Genomic DNA, 13,438 nt, shown 5'->3' on the forward strand with positions numbered 1-13,438 from the left:
GGCTCCGGGCAACCTGATGTAGTGTGAAGTGTCCCTGCCCATGGCAGGGGGGTTGGAACTGGATGATCCTTGAGGTCCCTTCCAACCCTAACAACTCTATGATTTGAAAGCTCTGATGAGTGCTCAGCAAAAACAAATGTTTAAATGTGCACTTGAACACCATATGAAACAGAATTGTGCTGGAAAGAGCCTGGAGTTACTTCATAGCAATCACTTCTTGTTCTGGTTGGTTTTTTCAGTGTGGTGTTTTTTTTGTATGGCTCCTGGGAGAGGCTGGTTTGGAACTCCTGAGAGTTATTTTCATTTTAGCTATCATGTAAATGAACAGTCACATCAGAGCAAATGATTGCAGTGTGGATTGCAGCCTGTGTCAAGCTCACAGCCAGGAAATGTGATGTTTCGCCATTAGAGGGATGACCCACGGGGCTGTTCACTAAAGCTTGTCTGGAGAGACAGATCTCTTTGTGGTTCTCTCTCTGATAATGCAGACAAATGGGCTCTTGTTTCGAGCTGCTGTTATCTAGAGTAGTCTGTCTCTATCAGGGAAAATTATTCTCCCCAGGTAACTGTTAGCCTTTGAAAACAGTCCCCCCTCCTACTCCTCGTTCTCAGAACCAAAAGTTTTTCTGAAGCACAACTGTATTCTTAGGTTTGTTACTGGGTGATTTTAATCACTAAAATAGTTGTTAAAGAGAAATCATTGCCCTTAAACAGATTTCTGCTTTTAGCAGGGCAAACAAGCTGCTCTCTGAGGAATAGGTGTTTAGAAAAGTAATCACTGCTTGGGTTCACAAAACAGTAGGAGGTTGTTCTGCCATTACCCAAGCTGTTTCTTTGCTCAGCATGACAAATGACACTTGTTTGGTGCTTTATAACAGATCATAGAATCACAGAATGGTTTGGGTTGGAAGGGACTCTAATGATCATCTAGATCCAGTCTCCTGCCATGGGCAGGGACACCTCCCACTGGACCAGGTTTCTCAAGACCTCATCCAACCTGGCCTTGAACACCTCTAGGGAGGGGGCACCCACAACCATGTTCCAGTGTCTTCACCCTCACTGTCAAGAATTTCTCCCCAATCTCCAGTCTAAATCTCTCCTCTTCCAGCTCAAAGCCATTCCCCCTCATCCTATCATTACAAGCCCTTGTCAAAAGTCCCTCCCCAGCTTTCTTGTAGCTCCAGGTACTGTTGCTGGTGCTCTTATACATCAGAAGAACAAGGAGATTTCACCTTGAGCAACAGGCCTTGAGCTAGTAAGTATCTTGCTAATAACTGCAATCGTACCCAGGCTGCAGGGACTCCTACCTCCTGAAGTTCTTTTTGGCCTTTTTCTTGACCATGTCACAACCCCAGCAAGTGCTGTGCTTTCTGAAGGCAGCATCACTTCATAGCTATAGCTTTAAAAAAAACACCCCAAAAGTTGCTTCTTTGGCATGGTGCATGTCTGCCTCACGTCTGCCTCTCTTCAGCATTGTTCCACTCTCACTTTTGGTAAATCCTTTTTGTTTTTTCACCCCTTATTCTTTCCTAATCTAGAAATTGCCACCTATGAAAAGCTTGCTAATTGCTGTTTGTAAAATGTTCTGCTGTAACTTGGATTCAATGCAGTGCAGCTGGGAGCAGTCTTGGCCAGACAATAACAGAAATGATCTCTATATGGAGTGTCTGTCTCGATAGGATAATTGACACGAGGCTGACAACACAGCACAGTTGTGGTGTTGTTGCTGCCAGCTCCCTGATTTCTGTGATGCTTAGCTGGGGAACTCATCCCTGAGGAACAGCAGTATCTTCAGATCTGTCTAACAGCCTGCAGGTACTTCCCTAAGCTTTCTGGAGTTGGATGTTTGCACAAGTCCAGGATTTTTCCTCACCAGGAGCACAATTGCAGGAACTGTTGGCTAAGAGCACTCTGCTCTGCATAGCTTCTACAGCAGGGCAGCATTTCCATCTGGCAATGATGGTGAGCACCTCTTGGTGTGTGTGGATCACTTAGGGTAGCAGCAGCTGCTCTTTGATTCCTTGCTTCAAGCAGCAATGGCTTGAAGGATCTGATCAACAACTTCTGCTGAAATATTTCTGTTTACCTTCACTTACACTCCAAATGTTGTTTGGTGGCTCAGACACTGCAGGCCTGATTCTACTCCACTGAAGCCAGGGAGTATTATTCTCAGGAATTTTCCACTTAAAAAAAGGGGGGGGGCGGGGGGGGCACTTTGTCAAAAATAAGCTGTACAGAAAACATGCCATCTCGCAAGAATTCTGCCCAAACACTTCTGGTTTCCTGCTAGTTCACCTAAAACCCTGCTTTGAAACATAAGCAACCAGGGTCCCCTGCTCCAAGGCATCGCTCTCACAAAGCTGGAAGGACTCCTGGCCTCCACATCCCTTCCTGTGGAAGTGTGGGAGTCTGCAAGCCCCAGGCACTGGTGGATCTGCCAGCTCCAGCCCTGCAGCAGAGCCTGGGCGTGCTGACATCCAGGTCGTGCCGAGAGGGCTGTAGGTTGGGGAACCACAGCTGAGGCAGGAAGCCTTGCAGGAGCTGGGGCTGCCAAGCTGGGTTGCTTTCAGTCAGTTACATCACGGCTGTCTCAAATAGTTCAAAACACTTGGGAAAATTATTTCATTGGGAAATTTTCTAAACTTAGGCCAAACACAATTATTTTTTTTTTTCTTCCCTCACAATTTCAGAATTTCTTGAGTTTGATCATGTCTGTGATTGATGAACTGGGAAATATTTGACTTTTTTTTTTTTTTTTTTTTTCTTTTAATGAATGCACTGAATACTTCTGTGTCTCTGTGGATAATAGGTTATTTGCTATGGATCTGGATCAAGAACACTGGCTAAAGGAACTAGGGAAACAGTAAGACTCAGATCAATGTCCTTGAGGAAACACAAGAAACCAGGGACTAGGACAGAGAATTAACACATTGGCAAAGGGGAATGTGTGAAAGATGATAGGTAAACAAGGAGCCAGAGAGGCAGGAATTGCCAAAACCAGAGCTGGAATTTACTACAGTAGCTTATATGTAGAAAAACTTGCAAGAGAGTGTGGGGACAAAAAAAAAAAAGGGATACCTTTTTATAGGCTTGTTTGGGTTCTTTTGGATTTGGTTTTGGTGGGGGTTTTTCTGCCTTTCCCACTGTGTAGCTTTGACTGCATGAAGAAAAACCACCTCAATGTCTTGTTTCGAGGAGCAGAGTCACTCTAACTACCTCTCCAGTCCTGGATTTCCAAAATGAGAGCACATACAGATGCCAGGCAAAGCTGGCCTGGCCTTGCTACTTTGGGATGGAGGCTGGAGACCTCCTTGCCAGGTATCTGACCTGCTGCAGCAGTGTGCAGGTCAGATCTGACACTGAATCAGATACAGTTCTTTCAGGGGGATGATGAGCAGTTTGAAATACAGCTTTGTCTCTAATAATGCTGACAGCTTTCTCACTGATTAGGAAACACAGTCAGGCTCCATGTAAAGCTTGCAAATCCCAAATGGTTGGGGTGCAGTTTCTTTGCTTCAAACTTCCCACCTGGTTTCCACTACTGGGCCACCAAATGGTTTTCACAGCACAGTGCTGAAATGTGAGGTGGTATCGAACAGAGGAAGGCTGCTTGCTGGCTCTGGAGGACATGCCTGCTACCCAAGCATCCATCTGCAACTCAAGGTTGGACATCCTGTGCATGGGACCAGGCAGTACCTGTGCGGAGCGGCTGCTCCAAGAGACCACATCGGGCTTGGAAGAGCTGGGTGGACACTGCCACCTATTGATTGACGAACCGAAAAGGAGCGTCTCCAGCTGCCCTCCAAGCACAGAACAGCTTCCTGAGCTACGCCAGAGAAGAGCCTTCCTTAGCCCAGAAATGTTGCTGGGTTCCAGAGGAAAGGAAGAGTATTTGCCTGGTGGAATGAATGGTGAACACCATGCGCAGCTGGACTGCTGCAAGCGTCTGAGGCTCAGAGCAGGGGGAACGAATGTTTGGGTAAATGTCATCAGCCAGCTTGAGTGGCTTCTGTAAACTAAACATCACACTAAAAGTACATCTTGAGTTGTACCTGAGAGCTGCTGGAAGCAGCTGAGGATGTGTGCTGTGCTGTGCCATGCCAGGCAGGTAATGAGGGTGAGCAAAGGTGCAACCAAAATCCATCACAACAGATGATGGAGCAGCAACCACAACACTCTGGTCAGCTGCTGAGTATGAAATGCAGGCAAGTGAAGTAATGCATGGCTGACACCTCTGAGCCTTCCAGTGGGATCATCATTCAGGTTTCTGCTCAATATCAGACTAACAGACCTGCTTGCATATCTACTGTGGTTCTCTTCTACCCCGAACCCAGGGGGTGGATTTCTGTAGGTCTTCTGAGCCTTCTCAAGCATCCAGAACTAGATGTAGGCAAAACACGTAGGTAGCTGCATTTCATGTGTTTGAAATGGGCACATATGCAATGTTTACCTACACACACAAGGATGTGTGCAGGTAGAAGAGCTCTCCAGGATGTTTTGGTCTCTACCCAGAAGGATTTTAAGACTATAGATTAAATTCAAGTCCCACAGCATTCAAATGCCAGACTCAGGACTGGGTTTTAGCTTCAGCTGCTCTGGTAACAGGACACTGCTTGGTCTGAGCACCCTTAGCTGAGGTTTGAAGGGTGGGAAATGAGGCTGGTTACCAGCTTTGGGAAGTTTTCCAATGTTTCCAAAGGATGAAACATCACATCTGAATAAAGCCAGTGATCTTCTTTTTTCAGTAGAGTGTAAGAGCAGCACTGGAGTGCTCTGGTTGCACCGTTTTAACCCAGTGGACTTGGTTGGATGTTAGGATTGGATATTAGGAACAGGTTGTTTACTATGAGGGTGGTGGAACACTGGAACAGGTTGCCCAGGGAGGTGGTTGTGGCTCCATCCCTGGAGATACTCAGAGTGGGGCTCGACAGGGCTCTGGGCAGCCTGATCTAGTTGAGGATGCTTACTACAATGGGGGTTGGACTGCATGGCCTTTGGAGATCCCTTCCAACCCAGACCATTCTGTGATTCTAGGACTGTCCAGTGAGGAGCACCATTTCCTGGATTCCTGTTTATCACCTGTGTGCCTTTGGAATTCTAGGTCTGGCTGTGGTTATTCCCTATGCTGACTTTGAAACATCTTTGCAGGTTTCTGTGGCATACAGCATCTGGATTTTTTTTTTTGTTTGGGTTTTATTTTATCCCCCCTGTAATATAAAAACATTGACACATCACCAGCTTACTGCTTTGGAAGCTTTTAATGCAGGTGTTACTGGAGCTGCTTTAGCTGAAACCTGGGCATCAATAAAATATAGGTTTTCTTATTTAATCATCTCTGCTAAGCAAAATCTGTTCAGCCTGGGAGTTTTCAGATGCTGATGCAGATGTCCCACAGCTCTGGCGGTGGTTGCTGCTTTTGTTGCTATGATTGCAGGCAGCTGGACTGATGGCTTGCCTGAGAAGGAGCAACAATACATCACATGCAACATGCCTTGTTGGACAGAGTGCAGGACTGGGATTCCTTCTTCCCCCCACCTCAGCGCCCTCTCCCCCCCCGCCCCCCCCTTAACTGGCTTCATATAAACCTAACTGCTTGAAGATGGCTGCAGCAGTGTCTTTTAGCTCCTACTTCATGGCAAATTAATTGCAATCAGAGTTGTGTTTATTCTGGCAGCAATTATTGTTTTTTCCTACTGGCAAGCCTGTGCTGCTGATCAGTTTGAAGGGACACAGCTAAAAGCTCACAGATGTCAGGGCATTGTCGACTCCAAATGCAAAGGCTTCATGCATCAGTCACTGCTGGAGCTGCACGGGGGGGCTAGGGCAGAGTCAAGGCACCAAACCTTCTACCTGTCAGACAACCAATAGTGTTTTGCTCTGAGATCTTATCGGTGGTCTTGGTAATTGCTGGTAACCAGCTTTTCCTTATCTGATCATTCATGCAGTGTAAGGAAGAGGTTTACTCACTCTGCCCAGAGGCTGAGACAGCAGAGACAGCAAAGCCAAATGTGACTCCTTGAATGAAGGCACTGGACAATTCCCAGCCACTTGCTCATGTTTTGCCTTGGATAGCCTAAGCTGGTAAGTCAAATTTAACTCTTTAATGCATATGTTCTTAATTAGCAACATCATATCATTTCACAAGCATATTTCAGAACACACACAGTGCTGAGTGGTTGCTTGGCTCCTCTGCTTTTCTCAAATCTGAAGTGCTCTACGAGTGCACCTGCCTGCACTCTGCAGCATGCCTGTGCCACATACAACACACAAGGACCCAGGGATTTCTTTTTCCTCTCTCTGCAGTGTGTTTTTAAAAGGACATGAAGATTAGGTCGGTATCTGCCAATCTAAAAAAAGGGGGGGAGGGAGGGGAGCTTTTTTAAGGGTAACTAACATTGATTTGTATTGGACTTTGACTTTTAAAGCACTGGGGAATGAAATGGTGACTTCGGTGCTTAGAAGCCCAAACAAACCTGATGGCAAAGATTAAGCTACAGCATGTGCAGCATGAAATGTGTTTTGGAAGGCTTGGATCCCTGCTTTGATACCTGCTCTAGCAGGGTGACAGCACACAAGGAAGACTTCGGGTGGCTGTTTCCAGGGGAGTGCAGTAGAAGTTTCCCCAGAAAACTGCCACAAGACTTTCATTTTGTGGTTTTTAATTCTTGGAAACGCAAACTACTGTTCATTGTGACTGATTCTGAGGGGAGCTGCTGCTATTATCCTGTCTAGCTCTACATGTTCCTGACAAACCTTATAAGCTTCTGCTTGTTGTAGTACCTGCCTTGCTGTCAGGTCACACAGGGCTGCCTCAAACCACACCGAGATGTCCTTATTTCATTCTGACCTGTGCTAGGTATGTGCAGAGACTTCTACAGGCAGAAGTTTCTGGACATCACCAGTTCCTTTAGCATTTAATATACTGCACCAGTTGTGACAATGCCATATCCTCAGACTGAGTCCATTTCAGCTGGAAGACTGATTTCACTGAAGACAATGCACATTTCAGGGTTTCACCTGCTCAGTGAGGTGAGGACATTGTCCTAAAAGAAACAATAAAACCCAATAAGTTTGCAAGTGCAGAGCAGCAGGGCAAGTGTTTAGTAAAGAAGTCTTTTATGGTTGTGCACAGTTATTAGAGTCTGCTCCTGCAGTCTGATTTTTCTGAGATGGAGGCTGAGACCACAAAGACAGAAAGTTACAGGGTTTGTGTCACAGTACAAAGAATCTAAAGCTATATTCTAGGAAAAGGTAATCAGAAAGTATAGCCAGATTTACTGTAACAACCAAGAGGTCTTTGAGAGAGACACTGTCTGCCTTAGAAATGCCTGCACCCTCTTGGCAGGGCAAGAGGAAATGTGAAGAAATTGTGCATTTTCTTCACCTTTTCACTTCAAAAACCTTGGGGATGGTTTCCTGTGCTTGCAGTTGGGTCAAATCTGATCCTTAGTTTCCCTTCAGAAAGGCAAAACTCTTCCCACACAAAGTATTTCCAGGGAGTTCAAGAGTAATTCAGTTTTTCCTAGTATGGAAAATTTGCTGTAATCATAGAGCATAGAAAGTATTGTTTGATTATGAGATAATGTGGAGTTCCTGTGAGGCCAGGCAGTCTCAGAGAGAGGAGCAGTCCTTCCTGGAAGAGTTTGCAGTCTAAATGGATGGTGGCAAAGCAGGATAAATTTGCACAATACATAGAGCCAGTGCCTGTCCACTGAGGGAGGAGACTACTCAGTGTTCAGCAGTAAACAGCAAGCTAGAAATAGTGATTATTTTAACTGTAAAACAGTGTAAGGTCTTTGTTTGCAATAACCTGGACATGGCTGGGCATGGGTGGCTTAAACTAAAAAAGCACATATGCCTCATGCTGACAACAGAGCCTAGAAAGGCTTTTTGTTTTAGCTGTTCGTTGCTAAAACACAATGCCTTAGGTGTCTCAGCTACACAACAGGACCTCTCCTGCCAAATGCTCCTCAAAATTCTATCTAAAAAACATTCTTTGTAGCAATGGACTCTCCTTTGCATGTCAACATTGGATGCAAGTTCAGTGTGGGTTCATCTGTAGCAGCTCATGATGGGGTCAGAGATGACGAAGTACTATGAACCCAGCCATACCTCCTGAGTGAGGAAGACTGCTCTGAGCCTCTAGAGAAAGAGAATCCACCCAGCTCACTGAGCACAGTCCATGCTTGTGCAGCACACAGTTTGCTAGCACAGAGTAATGTGGGAAATTGCCTCTCATCCTATCACTCCAGGCCTTTGCAAACAGTCCCTCTGCAGCCTTCTTGTAGCCCCCTTCAGGTACTGGCAGGCTGCTCTAAGGTCTCCCCAGAGCCTTCTCTTCTCCGGGCTGAACAACCCCAGCTCCCTCAGCCTGAGAGAGCTCTGATCTATGACGTTAGCCTGGCAAACCCTTGTTAAAGAGCTGCTGCTTTTCTTCTAGAAGCTCCTGTCTGAAAATGACCCAGCAGATGCACAACCTGAGCCTGCTGCAGAGCAAGAAGGGCAGCATGCCGTCCTCTCCAAACGCTGCCAAGCGCCTCTACCGCAACCTCTCCGAGAAGCTCAAGGGCAGCCACACCTCCTTCGATGAAGCCTACTTCAGAGCTCGCTCCGACCGCCTCAGCCTCCGCAAGACCTCCATGGTAGCTGCCTGACCTTTATCAAATGGCCAATTTATCATCCTGTTAATATCTCCTCACCCTGCTTGGTTTAATCTCTACAGTTCTTGTTCTCTCGCTTTGTCTGTTCCCCGAGCAGTGCTGTGATTCTTCTCAGTCTTACCATTTATTATTTGGGTGATGGTTGGACTTGATGATCCTAAAGGTCTCTTCCAACTTTAATAATTCTATGATTATCCTGAGTCAAAATACTCTGAGCTTGTTGAAGGCTAAAGAAAAGCTGCCTTGCTCAAGTGATGATGCTTTGGATTAGGAGTAAGGTCATAACTTGGCATTAATGTGACAAAATGTGGATTAAATTCACACAGACAACCTTTTTTCTTCCACGAAATGAAGAAAGCATTTTCAGAAAGCTGAAGATAACTTTAATAGAATCAAATAACCATAGAATGGGTTGGGTTGGAAGGGACCTTTAAGAACATCTAGATCCAACCTGTCATGGGCAGGGACACCTTCCACTAGACCAGGCTGGCCTTACCCAGCCTGGCCTTGAACACCTCCAGGGAAGAGGCGTCCACAACCTCCCTGGGCAACCTGTTCCAGTGTCTCACCAGAAGCAGCTCCCAGTTTTCAAACAGAAGCTCCCAGTTTTTAAAAAAAGCAAGCAGAGCTTCCATGCTGTGACAGATATCTGCCAGGTTGTTCACACGCTGGGGTGAGAGTCACTAGGTAGGACCACGGGAAAAGCAGATCAGCAGCTTGCTCCTTTCCACAGAGGACAGCTGAGCACTCTGGTGTCAGTACAGGTTGCTGGGATCAACACTTCTAAGTGCTGCTGTTTCTGCCAGTGCTGCTGAAGCTACACGAGCTCCAGCACATACATGGTGAAGGACAGATTGCGTACCTGAGAGAATGGCTCAGCATAAGTGCTGTGCACAACAGCATCTTTTCTGTTTGCTGGAGAAAGATGAACCTGCTGCTGATATTGCCAACACAAAACAATATCCCCTTTTCTGTAAGTAGGAAGAGCAGGCATCCTTCAGCTTCTCTGCACTATTTTGAGGGAGTAAAAAACTCCTCTCCACTTCTGAGGAACAAGGACTTATGGTAGTGTGTGGGAATGCAGCAGGAGCCACCTCTTGGGACCATCACTGCTGCACTACAGCAGATGCTTAGCACAGTGTAGTGCTAAGCTCTGAATATGGCTGGCACAGAAAATAACAAATTTTTATTTTTTTTTCAGGAGTTAAAAAGCACTCTCTAGACTCCTTCACACTCACAAATCTTTGTTACATATGAGACAAATCATATGCAAGAATTTAAAATCATGAATTCGATGATCCTGTCCCCTAGGATCACTCCTTCCCTGAAGTCAGAGGACCTATGCATGTCCCATGGGGAAGCTAAGCTGAAGTGCAGTCCTGTGGTGCTGGAAAGTCAAGAAGCTGTTGTCTCTGTCCTGTGAAGCAAGACTATGGCCTGAAGGAAGCAAGGGATTCTGGCTCCTTCCTCTCAGCTCCACCAGAGCCAACTGCCTAACAGAAGGAGAAGCCTGAAGTTCAAACAGGGTTTGATAGCTGGAGAGCAGGTCTGCAGGGTAGCCAGCAGCTGTGCTTTTTAGGGCAGTGGGCATCTAGATTTCAGTTCCTGGGGATCATTTGAATTTGGACCTCCAAGTATGAGCTGTGGGAAAAGATTCTGTTCTTACCTTCTTCTCTTCAATTCTAAGCTTTTGTGTGACTAAGCAAGTGCAGGAGAGGAGGATAAAGTAGTGCTGGGGACCAGGCCAGAGCAGGCTGACATGTGGACTGAATGAATGCCAGTCTGTTAGCATATCTCCTGTCCAGGGCTTCCCTAAACACACATTTCAAATTACATATTCCTTCCAGCATGGGGGCTTCTGTCATATTTAACTAATGTGAAATGGCAAACAAGCATAGCCCAGGGACTGAGGAGCAGTATGCTGCTTCTGAGGCTCAGGTCCTGCTATCCACAGAGCTAACTCCTTACAATGTCTCCTCTCTCCCTTTTCAGTCCCACTCTGACAGACAGTGGGAGTGTCTCTTCAGTCAGTCGTGGTACCTAGCAAAGTGGATTTTCCCTTGTGCTGTGGCTGGTGGTTTTCATGAGGCAGAGACTTCCCTGTGCTCACTTGGTTCCCACCACAGTCATGGGACCAACACTGCTTTTGTCACTGCTGAGCTACAGCGAGCAGAAGTTCCTCTAGGTACTGCCAGTCCCTGTCCACAGCAGTAGGTGACCAGACTTCCCCTGAACTCCAGAGGCTTTGGACCCCTTTCTGCCTGTTGTTTTCACAGCTTTCTCTAGAAATAAACAGCAAGGAAGCCACCAGTGAAGCAGTGGAGAGGTTCCAGCTCAAGTTGCTGCCTGGTGTATTTTCTAATCACTGAGTTTCTGTGCTGCAGAGCTCAGTCAAAGACTAAAATCATGTCTCCAGACAAGTGAACAACATTTGTTCGAATTTGTTTGCTTTCAAGCTTTGGCTAGTGAAGAGTTTTCTTTCCATTCTCTCTTGCTGTGCAACACTTTCCATTCAGTAAATTGTTGTCTTGCTGCAGACATAGCAATGCCCCAGAATAGCTTTATTCTTGAGCTGATGTTTATCAAAACAAGCCTTTGCAGAAACAACTTGAACGTGTTTTTTTCCAACTCCAGTAACACATAGTGGACTTTTTCAGTCAAACCTAGAGCAAATAGCTTGAAAGGGGCACTTCATTTTAATTAAGCTACAGAAGATTGCATTTCTAAACACTCCAGCACTGAATCACTTACTGGAACAGGGTTATTACTTACTGCAAAGCAATACTGTAGTCCTTTTCAGTATGTACATTTGTGCATCAGAGTAACACCTAAAGAAATTAATCACAGAGCACAGCTGTCTAGCTAATGATTAGAGGCTGCAGGGCTGAGTCAAGGAATCGGCAACGTGAAACTGCCCCTGAACTTCACCTGATCACTTGTACAAGGGATTCAGTTTCTCTTTGAATTCAATGGGTTTGCTCTTTCAGGGGAGAAGAAGGTTGTCCAGTCAGTGCAACTGAGCTAAAAGTCAGAAGGCTCTGGTCACAGAGTCACAGAATTTTAGGGGTTGGAAGGGACCTTCAAAGATCATCCAGTCCAACCCCCCTGCCAGAGCAGGATTACCCAGGGCAGGGCATATAGGAACGTATCCAGGTGGGTTTTGAAAATCTCCAGTGAAGGTGGCTTCACAACCTCTCTGTGCAGCCTGTTCCAGGCATCCCTGCCCGTGGCAGGGAGATTGGAGTAGATGATCTTCAAGGTCCCTTCCAACCGAAGACATGCTATGATGTTGCATTTCTAAACATGTAAGGTCACACTGCTGCATCCCTAACAGTAAAGTTTCAAGGAGCAAAGGAGAACAGGAACTGTAAAGATTACCTAGTTCTTACCTAGTTCCAACACCCCTTCCATGAACAGGGATGCCCTCCACTAGACCAGGCTGCTCAAGGCCCCATCCTATCTGGTTTATTTCACATCAGAAAGAATACATAATTAGAGAATAATTTCTTCTGTTCCCTCCATGTGGGTTCCAGGGCACAGAAAGGGAGCTCACCTCACTTACCTGGATCTCTGTTTCTCTCTTGTATGCAGATCTTTAGCATGCCCACTGGCACCAGATGTCCATATAGATCTCAGTTCCTGTCTGTGATCCCATGCTGAGCCCTCCTTGCTTAGCTGAGCCTCTTGCTTCCTCTAATTCATTCTTAAGAATCAAAAAACCTGTTGGGTAATGATAGCAATGGGACACTGGGAGAGAATTTAAAGAAGCTTGCCAAGGACCATGTCATTACTGAAGGCTCCAGAAGGATGTTCTCATAACAGAAACCTGCAGGCAGTGCTGCTCTCCTGCACCTGCTTCTCCCCAGCCCAATTAACAAGCAACAGATTTCTTTGTGTATTGCACCACTCTTTTATCTGCTTGACACTGGGGAGGAAAAGCTTCAATGCTTCTCTCTGCTTGAGACTTGGTGCCATGGATGTGCTTGGGTTTGGGTGCTTCTGCTCTCCGCAGACACTTTCAGGCCAGTCAGGACTTTTTCATTTCATTTCTACTTAGTTAATTATTCCTCATTATTCATTATTTAATTTATTTATTAAGTGGATGGCCAGTGGTTCTTCAATCTAAACATGAGAAGGAACTTTTTCACTTTGAGAATGGCAGAGCCCTGGTGCAGGCTGCCCAAAGAGGTTGTGGAGTGTCCACCCCTGGAGACCTTCAAAGCCCACCTGGATGCATTCCTGTGTGATCTGCTTTAGATGATCTTGCTCTGGCAGGGAAGTTGAACTCAATGATTTTCAGAGGTCCCTTCCAACCCCTACCATCCTGTGATTCTGGGACTGTACATTTACAAGTGAAATGCAAACCCATGAGCATCTAGAAATTATTGAAGTGTTTGCATGGAACACCCTGGAGCTGTGAAGGTTTGGGTTTTTTTTCTCCAGGATTTTGATCCACCTGGGTTGGTAAATTTTTAATTTAAATGTTTAATTTGAAAAACTCAGTAGTCCAAGACTCTGCCAAAAAAAACCCCTCCAGTTTCACACTGCAAGCATTACCATTGCTCAGGTAGTTTGCTTACAGGACAGATGGCTAAGTAACTATGGGCTTGCTGGGTATGGGTTTGAACCTCACTTGAATCTTCCCACAGACAGGTTCAAGCGCACAGCTCCAGAAGCAGACCAAACTCGTCTTTCCTGCAAACAATTCCCATATTTTTAGACAAGCCCAAGCTGGGGCAACCTCACAAAACACAGATTTTCTCTCTTTGTTTGTAAAA

At 45.9% G+C, this 13,438-nt stretch overlaps 1 protein-coding gene across 1 annotated transcript in view; it reads left to right on the plus strand.

The window, feature by feature from the left end:
* The first annotated feature begins 6,047 nt into the window (after window positions 1–6,047).
* Window positions 6,048–13,438, plus strand: part of ANKFN1 (ankyrin repeat and fibronectin type III domain containing 1) — a 58,857-nt gene continuing 51,466 nt past the window's right edge. The window contains exons 1-2 of the mRNA XM_054170476.1: window positions 6,048–6,081; window positions 8,441–8,642. Coding sequence (XP_054026451.1) covers window positions 8,457–8,642 — 186 coding nt within the window. The 5' untranslated portion in view covers window positions 6,048–6,081; window positions 8,441–8,456. The remainder of the gene's footprint in view (window positions 6,082–8,440; window positions 8,643–13,438) is intronic.

This window comes from Dryobates pubescens, chromosome 20, assembly GCF_014839835.1.
Source record: "Dryobates pubescens isolate bDryPub1 chromosome 20, bDryPub1.pri, whole genome shotgun sequence".
Lineage (NCBI taxonomy): Eukaryota > Metazoa > Chordata > Aves > Piciformes > Picidae > Dryobates > Dryobates pubescens.